The 27,348-nt window shown below is 46.6% G+C and overlaps 1 protein-coding gene across 1 annotated transcript; it reads right to left on the minus strand.

The window, feature by feature from the left end:
- Positions 1-6,087: 6,087 nt before the first annotated feature.
- Positions 6,088-13,133, minus strand: LOC139229630 (zinc-binding protein A33-like). The gene is made up of 6 exons (XM_070861145.1): positions 12,478-13,133; positions 12,292-12,387; positions 11,965-12,198; positions 11,253-11,275; positions 11,048-11,163; positions 6,088-6,832 (listed from the first exon to the last, which is right to left on the minus strand). The coding sequence occupies exons 1-6, from the start codon at positions 12,871-12,873 to the stop codon at positions 6,300-6,302; spliced, it is 1,398 nt and encodes a 465-aa protein (XP_070717246.1). The 5' UTR covers positions 12,874-13,133; the 3' UTR covers positions 6,088-6,299.
- Positions 13,134-27,348: the final 14,215 nt, after the last annotated feature.

Below are 27,348 nucleotides of genomic sequence, written 5' to 3' on the forward strand. Positions count from 1 at the left end.
CTTCACTGCACTCCCTCAATAGCAAGAATGTCCTTCCTCAGATTAGGAGACAAAAACTGAACACAATATTCCAGATGAGGCCTCACTAAGGCCCTGTACAACTGCAGTAAGACCTCCCTGCTCCTATACTCAAACCCCCTAGTTATGAAGGCCAACATGCCATTTGCCTTCTTCACCACCTGCTGTACCTGCATGCCAACTTTCAATGACTGATGTACCATGACACCCAGATACCCTGGAGCCATGTCTCCGTAATCCAAATTATTTCATATTCGTTAATAGCTGCCTGCGCAGTTAATTCGTCTACCTTATTACGAACATTCCTCACACTGAGGCACAGAGCCTTCAGGCTTGTTTTTTAAACAGGCTTTGTCCCTTTAGAATTTGGCTGTAATGTGGCCCTTTTTGATTTTTGCCTTTGATTTCTCTGCCAGCCACTTTTCCTTATCTTCTTTCTATCTTTTGCTTCTGCTCCCATTTTACTTCCCTCTGTCTCCCTGCATAGGTTCCCATCCCACTGTCATATTAGTTTAACTGCTCCCCTACTGCACTAGCAAACACTCCCCCTGGGACATTGGTTCCAGTCCTGCCCAGGTGCATTCCGTCTGGTTGGTACTGGTTCCATCTCCCCCAGAATCGGTTCCAATATCCCAGGAATTTGAATCCCTCCCTCCTGCACCACTCAAGCCACATATTCATCTTAGCTATCCTGCTATTTCTACTCTGACTAGAAACATAGAAACATAGAAAATAGGTGCAGGAGTAGGCCATTCGGCCCTTCTAGCCTGCACCGCCATTCAATGAGTTCATGGCTGAACATGCAACTTCAGTACCCCATTCCTGCTTTCTTGCCATACCCCTTGATCTCCCTAGTAGTAAGGACTTCATCTAACTCCTTTTTGAATATATTTAGTGAATTGGCCTCAACAACTTTCTGTGGTAGAGAATTCCACAGGTTCACCACTCTTTGGGTGAAGACGTTTCTCCTCATCTCAGTCCTAAATGGCTTACCCCTTATCCTTAGACTGTGTCCCCTGGTTCTGGACTTCCCCAACATTGGGAACATTCTTCCTGCATCTAATCTGTCTAACCCCGTCAGAATTTTAAAGGTTTCTATGAGGTCCCCTCTCATTCTTCTGAACTCCAGTGAATACAAGCCCAGTTGATCCAATCTTTCTTGATAGGTCAGTCCCGCCATCCCGGGAATCAGTCTGGTGAACCTTCGCTGCACTCCCTCAATAGCAAGAAAGTCCTTCCTCAGGTTAGGAGACCAAAACTATACACAATACTCCAGGTGTGGCCTCACCAAGGCCCTGTACAACTGTAACAACACCTCCCCGCTCCAGTACTCAAATCCCCTCGCTATGAAGGCCAACATGTCATTTGCTTTCTTAACCGCCTGCTGTATCTGCATGCCAACCTTCAATGACAGATGTACCATGACACCCAGGTCTCGTTGCACCTCCCCTTTTCCTAATCTGTCACCATTCAGATAATAGTCTGTCTCTCTGTTTTTACCACCAAAGTGGATAACCTCACATTTATCCACATTATACTTCATCTGCCATGCATTTGCCCACTCACCTAACCTATCCAAGTCGCTCTGCAGCCTCATAGCATCCTCCTCGCAGCTCACACTGCCACCCAACTTATTGTCATCCGCAAATTTGGAGATACTACATTTAATCCCCTCGTCTAAATCATTAATGTACAGTGTAAACAGCTGGGGCCCCAGCACAGAACCTTGCGGTACCCCACTAGTCACTGCCTGCCATTCTGAAAAGTCCCCATTTACTCCTACTCTTTGCTTCCTGTCTGACAACCAGTTCTCAATCCATGTCAGCACACTACCCCCAATCCCATGTGCTTTAACTTTGCACATTAATCTCTTGTGTGGGACCTTGTCGAAAGCCTTCTGAAAGTCCAAATATACCACTCTACTGGAAACATCCTCAAAAAATTCCAGAAGATTTGTCAAGCATGATTTCCCTTTCACAAATCCATGCTGACTTGGACCTATTATGTCACCTCTTTCCAAATGCACTGCTATGACATCCTTAATAATTGATTCCATCATTTTACCCACTACCGATGTCAGGCTGACCGGTCTATAATTCCCTGTTTTCTCTCTCCCTCCTTTTTTAAAAAGTGGGTTTACATTGGCTACCCTCCACTCCATAGGAACTGATCCAGAGTCAATGGAATGTTGGAAAATGACTGTCAATGCATCCGCTATTTCCAAGGCCACCTCCTTAAGTACTCTGGGATGCAGTCCATCAGGCACTGGGGATTTATCGGCCTTCAATCCCATCAATTTCCCCAACACAATTTCCCGACTAATACGGATTTCCCTCAGTTCCTCCTCCTTACTAGACCCTCTGACCCCTTTTATATCCGGAAGGTTGTTGGTGTCCTCCTTAGTGAATACAGAACCAAAGTACTTGTTCAATTGGTCCGCCATTTATTTGTTTCCCGTTATGACTTCCCCTGATTCTGACTGCAGAGGACCTACGTTCGTCTTTACTAACCTTTTTCTCCTTACATATCTATAGAAACTTTTGCAATCCATCTTAATGTTCCCTGCAAGCTTCTTCTCATACTCCATTTTCCCTGCCCTAATCAAACCCTTTGTCCTCCTCTGCTGAGTTCTAAATTTCTCCCAGTCCCCAGGTTCGCTGCTATTTCTGGCCAATTTGTATGCCACTTCCTTGGCTTTAATACTATCCCTGATTTCCCTTGGTAGCCACGGTTGAGCCACCTTCCCTTTTTTATTTTTACACCAGACAGGAATGTAGAATTGTTGTAGTTCATCCATGCGGTCTCTAAATGTCTGCCATTGCCCATCCACAGTCAACCCCTTAAGTATCATTCGCCAATCTATCCTAGCCAATTCACGTCTCATACCTTCAAAGTTAGCCTTCTTTAAGTTCTGGACCATGGTCTCTGAATTAACTGTTTCATTCTCCATCCTAATGCAGAATTCCACCATATTATGGTCACTCTTCCCCAATGGGCCTTGCACAATGAGATTGCTAATTAATCCTCTCTCATTGCACAACACCCAGTCTAAGATGGCCTCCCCCCTAGTTGGTTCCTCGACATATTGGTCTAGAAAACCATCCCTTATGCACTCCAGGAAATCCTCCTCCACCGTATTGCTTCCAGTTTGGTTAGCCCAATCTATGTGCATATTAAAGTCACCCATTATAACTGCTGCACCTTTATTGCATGCACCCCTAATTTCCTGTTTGATGCCCTCCCCAACATCACTACTACTGTTTGGAGGTCTGTACACAACTCCCACTAACGTTTTTTGCCCTTTGGTGTTCTGCAGCTCTACCCATATAGATTCCACATCATCCAAGCTAATGTCGTTCTTAACTATTGCATTAATCTCCTCTTTAACCAGCAATGCTACCCCACCTCCTTTTCCTTTTATTCTATCCTTCCTGAATGTTGAATACCCCTGGATGTTGAGTTCCCAACCCTGATCATCCTGGAACCACGTCTCTGTAATCCCAATCACATCATATTTGTTAACATCTATTTGCACAGTTAATTCATCCACCTTATTACGGATACTCCTTGCATTAAGACACAAAGCCTTCAGGCTTGTTTTTTTTAACACCCTTTGTCCTTTTAGAATTTTGCTGTACAGTGGCCCCTTTTGTTCTTTGCCTTGGGTTTCTCTGCCCTCCACTTTTCCTCATCTCCTTTCTGTCTTTTGCTTTTGTCTCCTTTTTGTTTCCCTCTGTCTCCCTGTATTGATTCCCATCCCCCTGCCATATTAGTTTAACTCCTCCCCAACAGCACTAGCAAACACTCCCCCTAGGACATTGGTTCCGGTCCTGCCCAGGTGCAGACCGTCCGTTTTGTACTGGTCCCACCTCCCCCAGAACCAGACTAGCACTTTCACTGGTTGCAATCCTGAGACCACTACCTTTGAGTTCCTGCTTTTTAATTTAACTCCTAGCTCCCTAAATTCAGCTTGTAGGACCTCATCTCATTTTTTACCGATATCGTTGCTACCTATATGCACCACGACAACTGGCTGTTCACCCTGCCCCTCCAAAATGTCCTGCAGCTACTCCGAGACATCCTTGACCCTTGCACCAGGGAGGCAACATACCATCCTGGAGTCTCAGTTGTGACCACAGAAACGCCTGTCTATTCCCCTTACACTAGAATTATTAATTTGAATGAAGTATAACTATGGCTTTTCCTTGGCTGCAGTTCAGGTCTGTCTCTGACCCATCAGAAGTGAAAGTGGATAGACGAATGTGCAGCTCGAGCTCCTGCTCGCGTACTACTTCTGTCCCATCCAGCGGGCCGAATAGAATAACTTCGCGGGCGGGATATGGCCCGCGGGCCGTATTTTGCCCAACACTGCCCCAGACCCAACTTGCTGCCGACCACAGTCTGGTGACACACAGTGTGAGATAGAAATCCATAAACTGAATCGTGCTAATCATCGCAGCCGCTCACCCTAAAACACAAAGTGTCCTCAATGTCAAGGAGCTGTCTGGAAGACATGACCAGTGTCAGTACTTCCTGATTGAAACTGCTGGAGTCATTTTTCGGTGGGTGGTTCCAGACCTGATTCCCAGTCATAGATCACTCCTTGAGTCCCTGGAAGTGCTGCTCACATCTCGATGAAATAGTGTTAAATTCACTGTCTATGACATTTCACTTTGCACCTTGGATCAAACTGAGAGAAATGGGTATTGTGCTGAACGTGGGGGAAGGGCGGGGCGAAAGGAGGGACGGGGGCAGAGGAGAGACCGATGCTGATCTGAAATAAATTTATCTTTTGCATAGATTTATTATGCACTGCCATCATGCAACATGTTCCATTTGGGTCATCATATCCAATATTGGAATGATTGTCGTCTTTACCATCCGATATTCCGGGTCATCTGAGCAGAAAGGAAAATCTGCTCAGCGGATCACATTTCCTTGAAATCGAGTGTTGGCAACCTGACACTGCTGGTCTCAGACATGAAACTCATTCCCCTAGTGTCCTGAATTGACCTCAATACAGGAACAGTAAATTTCATCCGGTACTGGCCATCCACATAACAACTACTTATCCTATTTATTCATTTTATTTAAACCCAGCCTGACTCCCACTAACTTTCTTGTAGATTACCGAGATCCCGATGTAAATTTTTAGATCATTCACCGAAAAACCCACCAACGTACCATGTCAGCTTTGTAAATAAGGGCATGTTCCATTGCCCAACTCCTCCAGATCCATCAACTGATTGCAGAAGGAATGTTGGTCGGGACATGGGTAAACTGCCTGCCCTTATTTGAATAGTGTCTCCTGATCTTTAACATCCAGTTGAACAGGCAGACAGGGTCTCCAACAACTCAAACTAAAGATGGTGCCTCTAAATAAGTGACTGCACTTCACTGCGCTGTGACGTGTTTTGGGATGTCTTGAGATCCTGAAGGACCGATATGAATGCAAGCTCCTTCCTTCTGATTGTTTCAGTATTGCACTGGAGGGTCAGCTCAAGTTATGTACTCAGAAAGGTGAGGGGCTTTACTCACAGCTTTCCAAGCCGTTGTTTATTGTACGTCCTTCTTTCTGATTCAATTATCTTTCAGTTCTGAAGAAAGGTCTTTCCTGAATTGTCAAATCAGCCGAGTGTTTCTGCATTTTTTGGTATTTCCGCAGTACTGATTTACACCAGCAGGTGGTGATATTGCGCTGTAAAACTTTACAGATCTTTGTACAGCTCGCCATCACCATCTCCCGGCTGAAAGCGGCACTACAATGACCTGAAAGGGAACGATAAACGCTCTGGGGTGAATTTTCACTTTTACCACCGGGAACAAAACGGGTGTTAACCGGGCCGCCAGTTTTACACTCCGCACGGCAGGAAAAGTGAACATTCAGCCCTTTAAACCGAAGATTACCAAACCATCGGTGTTTTTGAAGAGACATAGTTTGTGTATTTCCCATCACCAATGGTGCGTGGTGCTGAATACCTGAGGAATGTGCTCATTTTCAGAGCACAACTTAAACCTGCTTTTTAATACAAAGGAGCGGGGCAGTGATGAGAAAGGGCTGGGATGGAGTTGCTGTCGGCTTTTACTTTTTATTTAAGTCTCCTGACATTTTATATTTGTATGGGTTGTATTTACAGTCTCATTGGGATTTTACAATGCATCATTTGGAAATTACATTTTCTAACTCCCGACCCCTGACCTCTGCTCCTGACCCTAGCCGCATGGGGTTTAGTTATTGTGAGGTCATCGATGACGCGGGCCGGCCCGAGGAACCACCCATTTTATACAACCGGATCGGAACCGGAGCAGATTCTCAGCCACTTGTTCACATCCCAAGGCCCGAAGAAAGGATAAAGTTTCTCCGTGAATTTATTCCCAGTGAAGGTGTGGAGATGGGACTTGGTGTCTGCACTGTAAAATGAAACTGTCCCGGACTCGTAACTGAGATAAACTCCCACCTTCCCGGGGATCTCACCGGCAGGGAGAGGGGATGGAGGGGAGGAGTTTACAATAATCTGATCATTAGACCGCCCGATGGTCCACAATCCATTCTCCGGGCTCAGTGTGACCCCTCCCTTCCTCCCCCCAGACTCTGCAGCTACTCCCAGACTCCAGCCCCGATTCCCCGCCACCTCCACCTCCCAGTAATGTCTCCCCGATGTGAATCCCTCCGATCCCAGCACACAGAGCCGGGCTGTAAGCCTCTTCTCAGTGTCAGGGAGATTCCTCCGGGTCCTGATCCATCGCACACTCTTCAGATCCTCAGACACCTCGAGCTCTCGATTCGCTGTTTCCACATCCAGGGACACAGAGACTGGGAGAAAAAGCAGAAAATTAGAGAGATTCGCTGGGGTTCGGGGGGAAGAGACTCGCCGGGGATCGGGGGGGAGAGGCTCGCCGGGGATCGGGGGGATAGACCCGCCGGAGATCGGGGGGAGAGACCCGCCGGAGATCGGGGGGAGAGACTCGCCGGGGATCGGGGGGAGAGACTCGCCGGAGATCGGGGGGAGAGACTCGCCGGGGATCGGGGGGAGAGGCTCGCCGGGGATCGGGGGGAGAGGCTCGCCGGGGATCGGGGGGAGAGGCTCGCCGGGGATCGGGGGGAGAGACTCGCCGGGGATCGGGGGGAGAGACTCGCCGGGGATCGGGGGGAGAGACTCGCCGGGGATCGGGGGGAGAGACCCGCCGGGGATCGGGGGGAGAGACCCGCCGGGGATCGGGGGGAGAGACTCGCCGGGGATCGGGGGGAGAGACTCGCCGGGGATCGGGGGGAGAGACCCGCCGGGGATCGGGGGGAGAGACGCGCCGGGGATCGGGGGGAGAGACTCCCCGGGGATCGGGGGGAGAGGCTCGCCGGGGATCGGGGGGAGAGACCCGCCGGGGATCGGGGGGAGAGACTCGCCGGGGATCGGGGGGAGAGACGCGCCGGGGATCGGGGGGAGAGACTCACCGGGGATCGGGGGGAGAGACCCGCCGGGGATCGGGGGGAGAGACTCGCCGGGGATCGGGGGGAGAGACCCGCCGGGGATCGGGGGGAGAGACTCGCCGGGGATCGGGGGGGGAGACTCGCCGGCGATCGGGGGGAGAGACTCGCCGGCGATCGGGGGGAGAGACTCGCCGGCGATCGGGGGGAGAGACTCGCCGGCGATCGGGGGGAGAGACCCGCCGGGGATCGGGGGGAGAGACCCGCCGGGGATCGGGGGGAGAGACCCGCCGGGGATCGGGGGGAGAGACCCGCCGGGGATCGGGGGGAGAGACCCGCCGGGGATCGGGGGGAGAGACTCGCCGGGGATCGGGGGGAGAGACTCGCCGGGGATCGGGGGGAGAGACTCGCCGGGGATCGGGGGGGGAGACTCGCCGGGGATCGGGGGGAGAGACTCGCCGGGGATCGGGGGGAGAGACTCGCCGGCGATCGGGGGGAGAGACTCGCCTGGGATCGGGGGGAGAGACTCGCCTGGGATCGGGGGGAGAGACCTGCCGGGGATCGGGGGGAGAGACTCGCCTGGGATCGGGGGGAGAGACTCGCCGGGGATCGGGGGGAGAGACTCGCCGGGGATCGGGGGAGAGACTCGCCGGGGATCGGGGGGTGAGACGCGCCGGGGATCGGGGGGAGAGACCCGCCGGGGATCGGGGGGAGAGACTCGCCGGGGATCGGGGGGAGAGACTCGCCTGGGATCGGGGGGAGAGGCTCGCCGGGGATCGGGGGGGAGAGACGCGCCTGGGATCGGGGGGAGAGACGCGCCTGGGATCGGGGGGAGAGACGCGCCTGGGATCGGGGGGAGAGACTCGCCGGGGATCGGGGGGAGAGACTCGCCGGGGATCGGGGGGAGAGACTCGCCTGGGATCGGGGGGAGAGACGCGCCTGGGATCGGGGGGAGAGACGCGCCTGGGATCGGGGGGAGAGACTCGCCGGGGATCGGGGGGGAGAGACGCGCCTGGGATCGGGGGGGAGAGACTCGCCGGGGATCGGGGGGGAGAGACGCGCCTGGGATCGGGGGGAGAGACGCCGGGGATCGGGGGAGAGAGACTCGCCGGGGATCGGGGGAGAGATGCTTTCACTGAGATCCCCCTTTCCGACCGATTTCCTGTTTCTCAACAGCAGAAAAGAGCGACCCCGAGGGGAGGAAACGAAGATCTGACAACAGCAGAAAACACCAGGACTTCCACGGAGGGAGGTCACAGCTTCTGAAAATATCACACATTACACCCACCCATCTCAGCACTTTGGTATTTTGTGGTAATGTAAAAAATAAAATGAACTAAATCTGGAACTGGAGCCTCAATGTACAATTGAATGCTGTTCCTAGTTTAATGCCCCACAAATTGGGGTTAAAATACCTGTGGGTTAAACACCTTCCATACTCTGCAACAACAACTTGCATTCATATAGCACCTTTAACGTCGTAATAAAGTGCTACACGGGATTGTTATAAGTCAAAAATTTGACACCGAACCACATAAGAAGAAATTACGGCAGGTGACTAAAAGCTTGGTCACAGAGGGAGGTTTTAAGGAGCGTCCTGAAGGAGGAAAGTGAGGTGGAGAGGCGGAGAGGTTTCGGGAGGGAGTGCCAGAGCTTGGGGCCCAGGCAGCTGAAGGCACGGCCACCGATGGTGGAGCGATTATAATCAGGGATGGTCAGGAGGGCAGAATTAGAGGAGCGCAGACATCTCGGGGGGTTGTGGGGCTGGAGGAGATTACAGAGATAGGGAGGGGCAAGGCCATGGAGAGATTTGGAAAGAAGGATGAGAATTTGGAAATCGAGGCTTTGCGTAACGGGAACCAATGTAGGTCCGCCGAGTTTTGGATGACCTCTAGTTTACGTAGAGTAGCAAGTGGGAGGCCAGCCAGGAGTGCATTGGCGTAGTCAAGTCTAGAAGCAACAAAGGCATGGATGAGAGTTTCAGCAACAGATGAGCCGAGGCAAGGGCTGAGACGGGCAATGTTACCGAGGTAGAAATAGGTGGTCTTATGCATGCTTCAGGTATGTGGTCGAAAGCTCATTCAGGGACAAATATGACACCAAGGTTGCGAACATTCTGGTGCAGCCTCAGACAGAACTGGGGAGAGGGCTGGAGTCAATGGCTAGGGAACGGAGTTTGTGGCGTGGACGGAAAATCAACAGGAACCTTCCCATTGCTCTGGAGATACACTTTCCTGAAGAAGGAGGCCACTCCATTCTAATGAAATTCGAATAACCTCAGAACCCAAAGTGATGCTTCAGTTCTGTGTCCTGAATCAGGTGTCCCCGCGTTCACCTCATCAGCAATACTCACACTCGCCCCACGTATGGACAGCACAGTGACCATGGGTGGAGACCTAAACTGTGCTCTTCACTCCCAACGGGACAAGCTCCCAGCGGACACAGGGCAACAGGACAAGCAGACGGAGCAATCTGGGGGAAAGTAATGACCTGGTCCCACACCAACCAATCGCTTCCATACCGAGTTTTACAAGACCCTAATTATAGTGCATACTCTGCTCCTACTGAAACCCCGACACCTAGTACTGGAGACAAGGACACAGACTCACTTAACTTAGTCACAATCATGTTAATGCACATGAAAAGAAAGGTCACCACCAGTGCTCATCGTAGGAAACTAAATCACTCCTAAATGCTGAATAGAAAATATTGGACAAGATCTTACCCTCCAGATATTTCTTGCCTGGTCCATGCAAACAAACAGACTGGGCCGCATGTGGAGAAAAAAACACCTGCGGTTATTCAACGTGATGCACCACTGTCATACCTCTACCCTGATACTCTCCATGGATGCAGAAAATACATTTGTCGAGGGCGAGTGGAATGTTTCCTCAACACAATTGAGGGAATAAGCCTCGGTGACACTTTCAGGAAGTGGATTACAATCCGGTGCTTGTTGCCCATGTCCACAGTGACTGCATACCCCTCACCACTCATCCTCCCCCAACAGGCAGACAAAGCCTAGAGGGTGAGTATTGTAGAGGAGGAAAGGTGAAGCTGGGAAGGGCAGGGGTTCCTCTTGCTGAAGTGTGCAAATTATCGCTGGGTTCTGGAGGCTGTGGTTGATCAGACGGTCCCCTGTGTTGGTCATGTTCGGGGAGCTGACAGTTTCAGCTGACCAGTTGAAGGTGATGCTTTTTAGAAGGTGGATTTAGTGCGGCAATAACTCATGAATTCCATTCATAGAAACATAGAAAATAGATGCAGGAGTAGGCAATTCGGCCCTTCGAGCCTATACCACCAATAAGATCATGGCTGATCATTCCCTCAGTACCCCTTTCCTGCTTTCTCTCCATACCCCTTGATCCCTTTAGCCGTAAGGGCCATATCTAACTCCCACTTGAATATATCCAATGAACTGGCATCAACAGCTCTCTGCGGTAGGGAATTCCACAGGTTATCAACTCTCTGAATTCAGGCCCGCTTTTACGCACGTTCCTCTGCAACTACTTAGAACTAAAAAGATACTTTCTATTGTATTTTTAGGTATAACGAATCAAATTATGAGGTTATAAATCAGGACAAAGGAACATATATGTGTTTTACCGGGGTTAATGGTGTCCATCATTTCTCTCCACAATGTGAACAGTAAAGGACCGGTGAATTTTTCGATCGACAGGGCGGCATCTGATAATGTCAGTGTATAACCGTCATCACTGATCCTGCAAATATCAAACAATTGGTTACAAATTGAACATAAACACTTTTCTGAGTTATTTTACCAAATTATGCATTAAAGAGCATGTCCTACCTCTGCTTCTGATGGGTTTCCTCCTGAAATAAATAAAACACAAATCTGAGTTGATCGACTGACTGTCTAAATCCGGACCACATAAATGATTCCCAGATTGTGACAAGCTGCTGATAATTCAAAACTCTCAATGCTGTGGACACACAGATAGAAGGAGGATATTAGAAAAAGGATATAGGTGCACAGGAGAAAGTATCCAAAAGATTTACAAGATTTACACCAGAACTGCAGGAGTACAACTAACAGGTAAGCCTGAACCCTCTTTATCTCATTGAAACTTATAAGATTCTGAAGGGGGCTGACAGGGTAAATTCTGAGAGGGTGTTTCCCCTGGCTGGAGAGTCTAGAACGAGGGATCATAGTTTCAGGATAAGGGGCTGCCCATTTAAAACTGAGATGAGGAGGGATTGCTTTACTCAGAGGGTTGTGAATCTTTGGAAATCTCTGCCCCAAAGAGAAAGTCCTCCTGGTTCCAGGGACCGCCGATGATGATGATGAAGGAGTTGCGGGTATTCCCGGGATTCTGTAGATATTGTGGGAGACCAATTAGTTCGGTGATAATCGCAGATCCACCCCGGAATAGACAAAACAATCGATCGGTTTAAATCAGATTCGAATTATTGGGGAAATGCTGCATTTATTTCAATACTATCTCCGATCATATTGTGACTGTGTGAAGTTTCACTGAACTAAACTGAAATATAATCCTCACCTTCAGAAATATCAGTCCGTCTTCTTGCTCCATCTGTTTCTGTAACTTTGAGACCTCCTCCTGAATAGAATTTAAATTCTCTTGAATTTCGCGAAGGTTTTTCTCCATTGTTTCTAGAATCTTCCCCTCTTGTTCCCTTAGATCCCGGATTAAACGCTGTTCTTTCTCAGTGAGAATCTGGTGCATTTTAGTGAACTCGGATGTGATGTGGGTCTGCAGACTGCTCGACTGTTCCTACCAAATGAAATGTGAAGCATAATTAATGTACCGCGATAGAGGGAACAAAACTAACCGAGATCCCAGAAAATCAGCTCAGGGAGACCTTACCCTAACTCCGGAAATCTGCTGTTTCTGTTTTAATTCCGTCTCTAGAGCCTCCGATTTCTTCTCTGTGAGAGAATCTAAGGAAGATTTCAGCCGATCCTGGAATTGGGAGAGAAAATCACAGAATTAAAGTGTTAGACCATGAAAATGTGATAAAATAATCAGGTGATCCAATCAGTTCCCTTTTACCTTGTAGATTCCAACAGCTTCTTTAATGGGCATGAAGCGGTGCTCTCTGTGTTCCCGAGCATCTCTACAGATCACACAGATCAGTTTCTTGTCAGTTTCACAAAACAGCTTCAGTTCTTCCTGATGTTCCTCACAGTGATGTTTACTTTCCGTCTCTTTCGGATTCAGAGTTAATTTTCGAGCTTTCTCGGCCAAATTCGCTGCCACCCGATTTACCCTGAGGTTTATTTCCGGAAACTCCTCTCTACATTCCGGGCAGGAGTTTGTCTCCTTCTTTTCCCAACACTGTGAGATGCAGGAGCGGCAGAAGTTATGCCCACACTCCAGTAAAACCGGATCGGTGAAGAAATCCATACAAATGGGACAAATTGCCTCCTCAGCCAAACTCGCGGCCATGTTTTCTCTCAGCACTTCCTGATTCAATCCGCTCTCAGTTACAGTGTTTACTGAGCTGCCGAACACCCTCAGTTCAGCGATTTCCCGAAGAAGTTCACTGCAATACTCAGGGAATTATTATTGTACTCTCGTGTATGTCCCGTCGACTTTTACACGGGGAGACAAAACCTCGAGCAGACTGAAGGACAAACAGGGTTGGAGCACGGAGGGGAATAAGTGAGTCCTGGCTGGGAGGGTTACGGTCCATGAGGCAGTGGAAAGAGAGAGAGGGGGGGAGGAGGCGGAGGCGGGGACGGGCGGGGCTCCAGATTCCAGTGCACTTTGCTCCGGACCTAACTCACTGCCGACTGCACACCCTCCGTTGAAATATTTATTACTCACAGTAGGAAGCACTACCATAATTATCATTCACACATTACAACATTGTGATTTAGCACAATTTGTCCAAAGTTACAGTTTGCCTGAGTTGATGATTATTAGACACTTTCAAGGGATGGAGGTCGATTGCAGTGTGTAACTATTCTGAGACTTTTCAGTAATTCCCAAGTGGTTATTTGAAAAAAATATTTCAGCTGTGTTTTTTAATTTTGATTACACATCAAGATTTCTTCCATTAAGAGGCTTTTTGTTAAATCCTGTTTGTGCAGACTGTTGTTTTGAATCGAGAGATATGTCCATTCTTCTTTCAGAAAGCTTTGGAGCAAGATGCAATAAGGGGTGCACAGCAGACAATCTTTGATACATACCCACACTATCACCACCCTCAGCTCTTGGCACATTTTGTAGGATGGCATTGCAAAACTCCGTAACAAATTTAGTGAGCTGAGACTGTGTCTGAAGTGCTCTCCAGTGACTGAAACACAAAGCCAAATTCTCTGCACTCTTATTGTCCCATTCTTCAGAATAGTCTTGGAAGTGATGTGGGGAACCTGAACTTATAGGTAAAGTACACGGACAGCAGACGACCAGGAAAATATGCATTTGAGAGCTGCTCCTCATTTTGGAGATTTTGCCGGATGGTGGCAGGATTGCATTGTTGCAGCGACAGTTCAGCGTGGTTTTACATACAGTGATACAATGAAACTCGGTGTGAGATAAACAAACTGAATCGTGTTAATGATCGCAGCCGCTCACCCTAAAACACAAAGTGCCCTCAATGTCAAGGAGCTGTCTGGAAGCCATGACCAGTGTCAGTACTTCCTGATTGAAACTGCTGGAGTCATGTTTCTGTGGGTGGATCCAGTTCCCAGTCACAGATCACTCTTTGAGTCCCTGGAAGTGCTGCTCACATCTGGATGAAATAGAATCGCATTTACAAAGTCTGTGACGTTTCGAGATGAGCCCACCGTCATACTGGGAGTCAGACGGGCATTTTCCTGAGCTGGGAAGCGGGAGAGGGGGAAATGAGGAGGGCAGGGGAGAGATGAATGCTGATTTGGAAGACAGTGTTTTATTTGATAGATTTTGTAAGCAATGCTCTGATGCAAAATGTTCCATCCCTGTCGTCATATCCAACATTGGGGGGATTTCAGTCTTTACCATCCGGCATTAGGCATCACATGGGCGGGGAGCAGAAATGAAAATCTGGTCGGCGGATCTCACGCCGGTAACAGAACCCACAATACATTTCTACTGCACTCAATGGAAGGAAAGTCAGGCGGGTTCTGAGATCAGTGTACGATCCTCTGTGCCCCATGTTCCTTCCTGTGCTGTGTCCAAATGACCCTCTCCCGATCACAGCTCACTCTCTCCTAACCAATTCCCCTCCCTGATACGTCCTTACTACACAGTATAAATGCACACGAGGCCCATGCTTGAGAGAAGGTCAGTCTGTGACCTGTCCTTTATTCCTTAGCGCTCAAGTGATGAAGGTGGGTGGAGCTTCCCCTTTTATACCTGAAGGTCCAGGTTAGGAGTGTCTCTCACCTAGTGGTCATTGTTCTCACAGTGTACAACTTAGGTCAGTTTATACATGGGTTACAATGCTGGTTGAATATATGACATCACCTCCCCCCCAAAGTCTTATTGGGATCACAGGTTGAGTCCCTCTGGTGGTTTACACTCCCTTGTAGAGCACCTGAGTTGGGGCTCCGGTTGTTGGGCACTGGCCTGAGTGTCTGCAGTTTGTGGTGCCTCAGGCCTGTCCGGACTTCCCACAGTGACTGGGCTCTCCTCCCTTTGGTTCCAGTGTGCGTTCACCTGTGGTGGAGTGAACTCTACATCGTGTTCTTCCTCTGCTTCCTCTATGGGGTTGCTGAACCTCCTTTTTGTTTGATCCACGTGTTTGCGGCAGATTTGTCAATTGGTAAGTTTAACTACCAGAATCCTATTTCCCTCTTTGGCAATCACAGTGCCTGCGAGCCATTTGGGCCCTGCAGCATAGTTGAGGACAAAAACAGGATCATTTACATCAATACATCGCGCCCTCGCATTCCTGTCATGGTAATCATATTGTGGCTGGCGCCTGCTCTTGACAATTTCTTTCATGGTGGGGTGTATAAGGGATAGCCAGGTTTTGAGCGTCCTTTTCATTAGCAGCTCTACGGGTGGAACCTCTGTGAGCGAGTGTGGTCGGGATCTGTAGGCCAACAGGAGGCGTGATAAGCACCTTTGTTGGGAACCCCCTTGGATTCTGAGCATCCCCTGTTTGATTATCTGCACTGCTCGTTCTGCCTGGCCGTTTGAGGCCGGCTTGAATGGTGCCGTTCTGACATGGTTAATTCCATTGCCCGTCATGAAGTCCTGGAATTCAGTGCTTGTGAAGCTAGGTAAACATGAGAGAGAGAAAGGAATAGAGGGATATGCTGATGGGGTGAGATGAAGAGGATGAGAGGAGCCTCATGTGGACCAGTTCGGCTGAGCGACCTGTTTCTGTGCTGTAATTCCATGTTAACTCGATGTAGGGAGATGTGCAAAGCCCATTTCAAAAGCAGCTCTGTACAGGTGTTAAGTGATGCGTTGTACTGTATTTCTGTCCCGATTTCAGAAGGAACACGTGTCTCATTGCGAGCACTTTGCCAAGCAAGTTAAACTTGTATGTGTGCCTTTTATTGCTGATTCTGTCTGATATTAAATCCTTACTCCAGCGCGATGAGCTAAACCATGCCACTGAATCAATGCTCTGCCACTTGCACAGTCTTTCCTCTTCCCCCTCGCGAATGAAATCTCATTTAATTTGTATTGGGAAATTGGTTGAAGCTGTAACTTTTGCCTTAGTAGGCCCATTTCAAAGTCTGTAGCTTTATTTTAACCGAGGATGCAGGCTGCTGGGCAAAGATTACACCTGCAGCAAGCTTGAGCTTTGTGTCTGCATCAATATTTTTTAAATCGTAAGGTTGGTCATTTCACCGCACTGAGGAATCGGTTCCTCTGTATACGTTTTAAAATTAAGAACCTAAGAAATAGGAGCAGGAGTAGGCCATACTACCCCTCGAGCCTGCTCTGCCTTTCAATACGATCATGGCTGATCCGATCATGGACTCAGGTCAACCTCCCTGCCTGCTCCCCATAACCCCTTATCTCCTTATCGTTTAAGAAACTATCTATTTCTGTCTTAAATTTATTCAATATCCCAGCTTCCACACCTCTCTGAGGCAGCAAATTCCACAGATCCACAACCCTCTGAGAAGAAATTTCTCCTCATCTCAGTTTTAAATGGGCGGCCTCTTATTCTAAGATTATGCCCTCTAGTTCTAGTCACCCCCATCAGTGCAAACATCCTCCCTGCATCCACCACATAATCTTATACGTTTCGATAAGATCACCTCTCATTCTTCTGAATTCCAATGAGTAGAGGCCCAACCTATTCAACCTTTCCTCATCTCCAGAATCAACCTAGTGAACCTTCTCTGAACTGCCTCCAAAGCAAGTATATCCTTTCGCAAATATGGAAACCAAAACTGCACGCAGTGTTCCAGGTGTGGCCTCACCAATACTCTGTATAACTGTAGTAAGACTTCCCTGCTTTTAAACTCCATCCCCTTTGCAATAAAGGCCAAGATACTATTGGTCTTCCTGATCACTTGCTGTACTTGCATACTAACCTTTTCTGTTTCATGCACAAGTACCCCCAGGTCCTGCTGTACTGGAGCCCTTTGCAATCTTTCTCAATTTAAATAATAACTTGCACTTTGATTTTTTTCTGCCAAAGTGCATGACCTCACCCTTTCCAACATTATACTCTATCTGCCAAACGTTTGCCCACTCACTTAGCTTGTCTATGTCCTTTCGCAGATTTTTTGTATCCTCCTCACACATTGCTTTTCCTCCCATCTTTGTATCATCAGCAAACTTGGCTATGTTACACTCGGTCCCTTCCTCAAAGTCGTTAATATAGATTGTAAATAGTTGGGGTCCCAGCACTGATCCCTGCGGCACCCCACTAGTTACTGGTTGTCAACCTGAGAGCGAACCATTTATCCTGACAGAGAGTTTTCTGTTCATTAGCCAATCCTCTATCCATGCTAATATATTACCCCCAAACCTGTGAACTTTTATCTTGTGCAGTAACCTTTTATGTGGCACCTTGTCAAATACCTTCTGAAAGTCCAAACACACCACATCCACTGGTTTCTCTTTGTCCACCCTGTCGTTATATTCTCAAAGAATTCCAGCAAATTTGTCAAACATGACTCCCCCTTCATAAACCCATGCTGACTCTGCCTGACTGAATTTTGCTTTTCCAAATGTTTTGCTACTGCTTGTTTAATAATGGACTCCAACATCTTTCCAACCGCAGATGTTAGGCTAACTGGTCTATAGGTTCCTGCTTTTTGTCTGCCTCCTTTTTAAAATGGGGGTGTTACATTTGCACTTTTCCAATCTGCTGGGACCTCTCCAGAATCCAGGGAATTTTGGTAAATTACAACCAATGCATCCACAGTCCTTGCCGCTACTTCTCTTAAGACCCTAGGATGCAAGCCATCAGGTCCAGGGGATTTTATCCACCTTTAGTCCCATTCTCTTACTGACTACCACCTCCTTAGTGATTGTGATTGTGTTAAGTTCCTCCCCCTCCCCCCAATAGCCCCTTGACTTGACTATCCATTGTTGGAATTTTGTTAGTGTCCTCTACTGTAAAGACTGATACAAAATATTTGTTCTGAGTTCCTGCCATCTCCATGTTCCCCATTACTAGTGCTCTGTCTTGCAAGAGCTTTTTAACCTTGGCCACACAGCGCAAAGCATTAAGTGGTAATGGACACTCATGAACTAATGAACATAAGGTGATTTTTCTGACCACCACACATCCCAAAGTGCATTGCAACCAGTAAAGTGCAGTCACTGGGGTAATGTAGGAAACGCAGCAGGCAAATTATGCAAAGCAAGTTCCCACAAACATGGATATGATAATGACCAGATAATCTGTTTTTGTGATGTTGGTTGAGGGATTGGCCAGAGAACCGGGATTACTCCGCTGCTCTTCACAATGGTGCCATGGGATCTTTTACGTCTGCCTGAGAGATCAGATGGGGGTCTCAGTTTAACGTCTCATCCAAAAGACAGTACCTCTGACAGTGCAGCACTCCGAGTGTCAGCCAAGATTTTTGTGCTCAAGTCTCTGGAGTGGGACTTGAACCTAGAACCTTCTGACTCCGAGGTGAGGGTGCTGTCCACTGAGCCACGGCTGACACAACATGCAGGACACCACAAAAGCAGTTCTGCTGACTCTCTTTCCCGGGGTTTTCGCTGTGCGATTTGAGGCACGACACCTACAGTTTTAACCCTCTCGGAGATTTGGACAGTTTACTGTGAGATTTGTGGTTTTACTCACAAATAAACCTGTTCCACAGGGAGCATGGCTGTGATAGAAAGTTTCAATATGATGTTCTCTTGCCCTTCTAATATTCTCCTATATAATTGGCCTATTTTTTAAATTTCATTTGTCTGACAATGTTGGATTAATGGAAATATTCAGGCACTGTCCAGAGTTGTTTTGAACTAACCATTTACCAGGGGGAGTACATTTTGCATGTCTGCTGTGTTGAATCCATAGCACTTGTGCATAATACTCGACAGGGGACCATAAGAACATAACATACGAATTAGTCGCAGAAGTCGGCCATAAGGCCCCTTGAGCCTGCTCCGCCATTCAATAAGATCATGAATGATCGTTGACCTCAACACCACTTTCCTGCCTGATCACCATATCCCTTGATTCCCACAGAGTCCAAAAATTTATCGATCTCCGCCCTAAATATACTCAGAGATTCAGCATCCACAGCCCTTTGGGATAGAGAATTTCCAAGATTCACATCCCTCTCAGCGAAGAAATTCCTCCTCATCTCAGTCTTAAATGGCAGACCGCTTATCCTGAGACTATGTCCCCTAGTTCTGGACTCTCCAGACAAGGGAAACAACCTCTCAGCATCTACCCTGTCAGTCCCCCTCAGAATCTTGTGTTTCAATGAGAACCCTCTCTTTCTTCTTAATTCCAGAGATTATGGGCCCAATGTACATTTGGGGAGGGAGGAGGGGGATGGGGTGAGGTGGAGGATGGGGTGAGGAGGAGGTGGGCGAATGGTGAGGCAGAGGAGGGATGCAAATAATCCCCATAATATAACGGTGGGTAATCCTAGTCGTGGGCTAAAGACAATCTGTGCATGGGATCTTCTGCTTTTTCTGAAGGGGGCTGTCATCTATTGTAAGGTGTGTATGTGTGTGCTTAAATTAACCTTGTAGTGTAAAGAATCTGCTGCTAGCCAGAGTATGGGTAAGAAATGATGGAATCAGCAAGGGCAGGAAATGATGCTGTATCAGGACTATCTCAGTCACACACTGTCGCTGACTTGTGTCTGACAGTTTCTAGCAGAGGGTATATAATGGTGCAATAATGGTGTGTGTTAATCCCGTAGAAAGAAAGACTTGTATTTATATCGCGCCTTTCATGAGCTCAGGACATCCCAAAGTGTTTTACAGCCAATGAAGTACGTTTGAATGTAGTCAGTGTTGTAAAGTAGGAAACGCAGCAGCCAATAGGCGCACAGCAAGATTCCACGAACAGCAATGTGACAATGACCAGCTCATCTGTTTTAGTGATGTTGGTTGAGGGATAAATATTGACCCAGGACACTGGGGAGAACTCCCCTGCTCTCATTCCCAATAGGAATCTTGGTGTTGCCTGACTTTGCATTTTATTTAAATTTCAGGATATCTTGGAGCTGGAGGAGGGCAGGAATCTTACTGTGAATCTGTGATGTTGTTGAAGTTTAAAAAGCTCAGTCCTTCTGTTTATAGTTCAGCTGATTCTGCATGTCTTAACTCAGTATGTCCCGGCTCAGTGTGATTGGTACAGTCATGCCACTTACTGTGTGTTGATGCAAAGCAGTTTGAGATTGATGGCGAGGGGAGATGTGCAGAGTAACTCTGAAGATCAATTGTTTCCACTGACCGTGGGCCAGGAGAGAGTTCGACTCCACTTCAGGTTTGCACCAGCTGCAACCATTATGAAGTGAAGTTAAACCAGTTGGTCAAGCTAAGAATTTTAAAAAATTCACTTTTGATCTTTCTAATTTTATCAAAGTGCTAACTCTGTTGTCAGTGCAGCGCCTAGAATCATAGAAACACAGCACAGGGGGAGGCCATTCGGCCCATCGTGCCTGTGCTGGCTCTTTGAAAGAGCTGTCCCATTAGTCTCACTCCCTGCTCTTTCCCCAGAGCCCTGTGAATTTCTCCTATTCAACTATTTATCCAATTCCCTTTTGAAAGTTACTATTGAATCTGCTTCCACTGCCCTTTCAGGCAGTGCATTCCAGATCACCATAACTCGCTGTGTAAGAATGTCTCCCCTCACTTCCCCCCTGGATTTTTTGCCAATTAACTTCAGACCTCATTTAATTTAAATTGCAGGTGAAAATGAACACAATCCTACATTCTCTGAGGCAGAAGAAAACCTCTTGACGATTTTGAGTTCAAGCAGTAAGAAAGCATCTCCGAAATGAAGCTGAATTCTCAGTGGGCTGATGTGGGCTGTCCCTGTATGGGTAGCGTGTTATGCACCCCATGTCCGGCTAACAGAACTCTATCCTTGTGCATTTTCAGCAGCATGGCTTGGTGTTTATTAAGCATTGTGATCAATGTGCTGGTGACCTGCGATAGTTTTGCTTCCTTCTTTAACAAACTCTTTTTGTCTTCACAAGAAAAGTCGAATCAATCGCAGAACCTCAATTTTCTAAATTGTGTAATATTTTGGGTGAAAAGAAAGGGAACTTGGTCGAAGAACTGAATGAGGAAAAGGATGATATTTTATTTGGAATGGAGACAAATCTGTGAGAAATCTGAGACCATTCACGATAAGCTTTCCTTGTTGTATATAAATAACGTGAACTTGGGGATAGAAAGTACAATGTTGAAGTTTGCAGATGATACAAAACTTGTCAACGTAGTGAATAGTGAGCAGTATAGCAGCAGACTTCAGGAGGACATAGACAGACTGAAGAAATGTGCAGACACATGGTGTGGGAGCACAGTCCCACATTTCTGAACCCTTTGCTTCAGCACGCAGTCTGAAGTTTGGATTAAGAAAACGGGATGATTGAAGTTTGGATTAAAAAACAAGATTGAATCGAAAAGAGACTATTGGACAATGTGGTGCCTTCCAGCCATTGAAATGAGTGTCTGGATGTTTAATATTTGAGTACCTTGTTACGGTGGGAATAATGGAAATTCATGACTAAACGATTTGATGATGTCTGTATGTTAAGTATTTGGGTGTAACCTTGTTAATATGCGAGGAAACTATTCTGTATGGTAAGCATTTGATTGTACCTTTGTTACTATTTAATGACATCTGTTGGTTAAACAAGCAATGTTAAGTATTTGAGTACCTTGTTATGGTAGGAATAATAGTCTGTATGTTAAACGATTCAGAAAGCAGTTAGTCATTGTCTAAATGCAAAGAATAAGAGTTCAAAGGCTTTTTAGATATAAAAAATGGATCTGGCTTTTGTCTCACAAACTCTTATGGACTGTAGAGACACTTGGACTCTAAGAGACACTGAAATCTCGAAAGGTGTGTAACTTCCTAAGAGCTGCATTTGCAAGCAGAGTTGTTGCCTTGTGAATGTCTGAATGTCCAAATAAAGATCCAGCCTTTACTACAACTGGGTGTTTGCAAGTAATTCGACATTAAAAGCAACGAAGTGAAAAGAGCAAAACCGCCATTTACAACACATGGCAGATATAATTTAATGTGGATGAGTGTGTAGTGATGCACTTTGGGGAGAATAACATGGAGAAGCAGTATAATCTAAATGGTGTAATTTTGAGCGTTGTGCAAGAACAGAAGGACTTGGGATAAATGTTCACAAATCTTTGAAGAGGACAGGGTATGTTGATAAGACAGTCAAGAAAGCTTGTGGGATACTTGGCTTTGTTAATGGGGGCATTGAATTCAAAAATAAGGAAGTCACGCTGAACCTTTACAAATCACTGGTTAGGCCTCAGCTGGAGTATTGTGTAGTATTCTGTGAACCACACTTGAGGAAGGATGTCAAGGTCTTGGAGAGGGTAAGAAGGGGCTTTATTAGGATGATAGTAGGAATGAGGGACTTCAGTTATGTGGAGAGATTGCAGGAGCTGGGATTGTTCTCCTTGGAGCAGTGAAGGTCAAGGGGACACCTAATAGAGGTATTCAAAATTCTGAGGGGTTTTGATTGAGCAAACGGGGAGAAACTGTTTCTTCTGGCAAGCGGATCGGTAGCCAGTGGTCAGTTTAAAAATAATTGGCAAGAGAACTAGAGGGAAAATGTGGAGATATTTTTCAGATTTTTAGATTTGGAACCTGAAAGGATGGTGGAAGCAGATTCCATAGGGACTTTCAAAAGGCAATTGGACATGTACTTGAAGAGGACTAATTTGCAGGGTTATGGGGAAAGGCTTGGGTGTGGGAATAAATTGGACAACTCTTTCACAGGATGAACAGCTTTAATCTCCTCGCTGTCTTTGACATCCAGGCCCACATCACATCCCTGCTATCTACTCTGCTCTGCCTGAATACATTTTTGTTTATTTTAATTAATTCACAGGGTTGTGGAAATCTGGAAATCTCTCCCTCAAAAGATTGAATGTGAGGATCGAACAATTCAACATTTTCAAGATTGAGATGGGTAGATTGTTGTTGGTTAAGGGCATCGAGGCATATGGAGCAAAAGTGGGTAAATGCAGTTGAGGTACAGATCAGCCATGATCTAACTGAATGGTGGAACAGGCTCCTCCTGTCCCTGTGCACCATCCTCTGCAGTCAGCCATGTTTATAATATTCCCACAACACTGTAGTTCCCGAGTGCTACAGTAGCCTCGTGTTTTGGAATTGCTGATCCCTAATGCATTCAGCATTCCCGTCTATACAGCTTACTGTAGATGTTCCCATCTTTTGGCCCCCAGTTTACCCTTGTTAATGTTACCTGGTGCTTGTATATCACCCACCTGCTGTCTAGATTCCACTCTGTAATCAATGTCATGTGGATCACCTTTCCTCCTGGCCTTCTCCCTCCTATCCAATGTAAATGCTCCTTACAGCTACTTCAACGTTCCTGACCAGTTCCATTATTTTTATTTGGCCACATCTCTCCCATTTTTTGTCACAAGAACAAGGCCATTTACTTTTCAAAGTCCCAGTATTATTTTAGCAGCAAGTTGACTGGCAGTTATTCATATTTGCGAGTTGTTTTACAAACATCTTTTTCACCCAGAACAGGAAGTATGTCAATGGAAATTGCCTTGATTTTCTCGGCCATCCTTGCATGCTGGGGTTCAGAGCCCTTACAGGATTTCTTACATTGTCATTTAGCCCTTCCTGCTCCTCCAGTACCTTTTGTCATTTATCTTCAATGTGCACAGACCTATCTCTCGGTAGCGAACTCATCATCATTACCACACTCATCACCCCCCACCTCCCTACAGCCAGAATCTCCCTGCACCTCACCAACTGCATCTTTGCCCTAACCGTGTACTCTGCCTTCTGAACTATTTCTTCCTCTATTACTTGGTCTTCTGCATTTGGAGTTAGTCCTTGATCTAATTGAATGGTGGAACAGGGTCGAGGTGCTGCATGACTTACTCCTGCTCCTATCTTCCTATATCTCACATAGTTGTGGCTTTCTCAGTGTCTTTACAAGCGTTCTTCCTGCCGTCAGTGCATCCTCTATTATCTTGTGTTCGGTTTCCTCCAGCATTTATTTCTGTTTCTTGCTGACCCTGTACCTGATGCAAAATTCAGTGACTCCCCCTCAATATTGAGTACCAGCCCATCCACTTCACTAAAGTATGACTCAATTAGTCCAATACTATCCACTCACCGTTGATCATTAGCTTTCCAGATCAGCGAGATGCTCCACACTTTACTCTTGACTCTCTGGCTCTTTCGTGCTGCAAAGTCGAGCCTTGTTTTGTCTGTTTGAGTACTGCCAGCGGTCTGCTGTGTGTTAACATTTGAGTTTGTCTATTTCTGGAGAGTACGCCTGAGGAGCCATAGCAGGAGAAAATGGTAAGAAAACACATTTAAAAGCTCTTTATCTGAATGCACGCAGCATTCATAAATTAGATGAGCTGTTGGCACAAATAATTACAAATGGGTTTGATCTGGTAGCCAAAACAGGGGCGTGGTTGCAAGGTGACCAGGACTGGGAACTAAACATTCAGGGGTACTTTGACAATTCAGAAGGACAGACAGAAAGGAAAAGGAGGTGGGGTAGCTCTGTTGATAAAGGATGGAATCACTGCAATAGTGAGAAACGATATTGGCTCAAATGTTCAGGATGTTGAAACAGTTTGGGTGGAGATAAGGAATAATAAGGGGAAAAAGTCACTGGTGGGTGTAGTCTATAGGCCCCCTAACAGTAGCAACTCTGTTGGGCGGAGTATAAACCAAGAAATAGTGGGGGCTTGTAAACAGAGACCAACAATAATCATGGGTGATTTTAACCTCCATATTGATTGGACAAATCAAATTGGTCAGGGTAGCCATGAGGAAGAGTTCAGAGTGCATAAGGGAAAGGTTCCTTGATCAGTATGTAACGGAACCAATCAGAGGGCATGCTATCTTCGATCTGGTCCTGTGTAATGAGATTGTTTATTAATTCTATCTTTTAGTGAAGGATCCCCTTGGAATGAGTGTTCATAGCATGGTTGAATTTCAAATTCAGATGGAGGGCGAGAAAGTTGGATATCAAACCAGTGTACTTGGCTTAAGTAAAGGAGACTACAAAGGTATGAGGGCAGAGTTGGCTAAAGTGGGCTGGGAAAATAGATTAAAGTGTAGGACGGTTGATGAACAGTGGCGTACATATAAGGAGATATTTCATACCTGTCAAAATATATTCCAGTGAGAAGGAAAGGGTGTAAAAGAAAAGATAGCCATCGGTGGCTAACTGAAGAAATAAAGGACGGTATCCATTTAAATACAAGGGCATACAAAGTGGTCAAAACTAGTGGGAGGACAGAAGATTGGGAAGCTTTAAAAGCCGGCAAAGAACAACTAAAAAATGATTAAGAAAGGGAAGATAGACTATGAAAGTAAACTAGCATGAAATATAAAAATAGATAGCAAGAGTTTCTACAGTTATATAAAAAGAAAAGAGTGGCTAAAGTAAATGTTGGTCCCTCAAAGGAATTAGTGATGGGGAACATGGAGATGGCAAAAACTCTGAACAAATATTTTGTATCAGTCCTTATGGTAGAGGACATTAATAATATCCCAACAGTGGATAGTCAAGGGGCTATAGTGGGGGAGGAAGTTAACACAATCACAATCACGAAGGAGGTGGTGTTCAGTACGATAAAGGGACTAAAGGTGGATAAATCCCCTGGATCTGATGGCTTGCATCCTAGGGTTTTAAGGGAACTAGTGGCAGGGATAGTGGATGCATTGGTTGTAATTTACCAAAATTCCCTGGATTCTGGGGAGGTCCCAGCAGATTGGAAAACTAAATGTAACGCCGCTATTTTAAAGAAAAAAGGAGGCAGACAAAAAGCAGGAAACTATAGACCAGTTAGCCTGACATCTGTGGTTGGGAAAATGTTGGAATCCATTATTAAAGAAGCAGTAAGCAGGACATTTGGAAAATCAAAAGGCAGAGATTTATGAAGGGGAAGTCATGTTTGACAAATTTGCTGGAATTCTTTGAGGATGTAAAGAACAGGGTGGATAAAGGGGAACCAGTGGATGTGGTATATTTGGACTTCGAGAAGGCATTTGACAAGGTGCCACATAACAGTTCATTGGGTTGGGGGTAATAGGGTATTGGTGAGGCCACACCTGGAATACTGTGTGCAGTTTTGGTTTCCATATTTACGAAAGCATATACTTGCTTTGAAGGCAGTTCAGAGAAGGTTCACAAGGTTGATTCCAGAGATGAGGGGGTTGACTTATGAGGAAAGGTTGAGTCGGTTGGGCCTCTACTCATTGGAATTCAGAAGAATGAGTGATGATCTTATCGAAACGTGTAAGATTATCAGGGGGCTTGGCAAGGTGAATGCAGAGAGGATGTTTCCACTAATAAGGGAGACGAGAACTAGAGGGCATAATCTTAGAATAAGGGGCCACCCATTTAAAACTGAGATGAGGAGAAATTTCTTCTGAGGGTTGAGGATCTGTGGAATTCGCTGCCTCAGAGAGCAGTGGAAGCTGGGTCATTGAATAAATTTAAGACAGAGATAGACAGTTTCTTAACCAATAAGGGGTTATGGGGAGCGGGCAGGGAAGTGGACCTGAGTCCATGATCGGATCAGCCATGATTGTATTAATTGGCAGAGCAGGCTCGAGGGGCTGTATGGCCTACTCCTGCTCCTATTTCTTATTTTTCTTGTGTTTCTTATTATTCATATGTGTGATTGTCTTTGCAAAATAGCGGGAGGGGAGCATCCTTGCATTGAAGGATTCAGAGCTCTTAAAGGATTTCTTACATTGTCATTTCACCCTTCCTGCTCCTCCAGTATCTTTTGTCATTTATCTTCAATGTGCACAGACACAGGGACCAAGGCGTGCATGTCCACAGATCCCTGAAAGTAGCAGGCAAGGTGGTTAAGAAGGCAGATGGAATGTCTGCCTTTATTAGCCGAGGCATAGAATAGAAGAGCAGGTGGGTTATGCTTAAACTGTATGAAACACTGATTAGGCCACAGCTGGAGTACTGTGTGCAGTTCTGGTCACCGCATTACAGGAAGGACGTGATTGCACTGGAGAAGGTACAGAGGAGATTTACGTGGACGTTGCAGGGATTGGAGAATCTTAGCTACGAGGACAGATTGGATAGGCTGGGTTTGTTTTCCTTGGAACAGAGGAGGCTGAGGGGAGATCATTGAAGTGAAGTAATTGATAGAAGATTTAGAGGGGATTTGAAGGGAAATTTCTTCACAGAGGGTTGTAGGAGTCTGGAACTGACTGCGTGAAAGAGTGGTAGAGGCAGAAACCCTCATCACATTTTAAAAGTATTTGGATGTGCACTTGAAGTGTCGTAATCTGCAAGGTTACAGATC

This window comes from Pristiophorus japonicus, chromosome 19 (assembly GCF_044704955.1).
Source record: "Pristiophorus japonicus isolate sPriJap1 chromosome 19, sPriJap1.hap1, whole genome shotgun sequence".
NCBI classification, from domain to species: Eukaryota; Metazoa; Chordata; class Chondrichthyes; family Pristiophoridae; genus Pristiophorus; species Pristiophorus japonicus.

Coding starts and splice junctions, on each gene's coding strand:
- LOC139229630 (XM_070861145.1), bottom strand. CDS start 12,873: ATGGCCGCGAGTTTGGCTGAGGAGGCAATTTGTCCCATTTGTATGGAT. Junction 12,199..12,291: donor AGCAGATTTCCGGAGTTAGG/GTAAGGTCTCCC, acceptor TTCATTTGGTAG/GAACAGTCGAGCAGTCTGCA. Junction 11,164..11,252: donor GAAACCCATCAGAAGCAGAG/GTAGGACATGCT, acceptor TGATATTTGCAG/GATCAGTGATGACGGTTATA.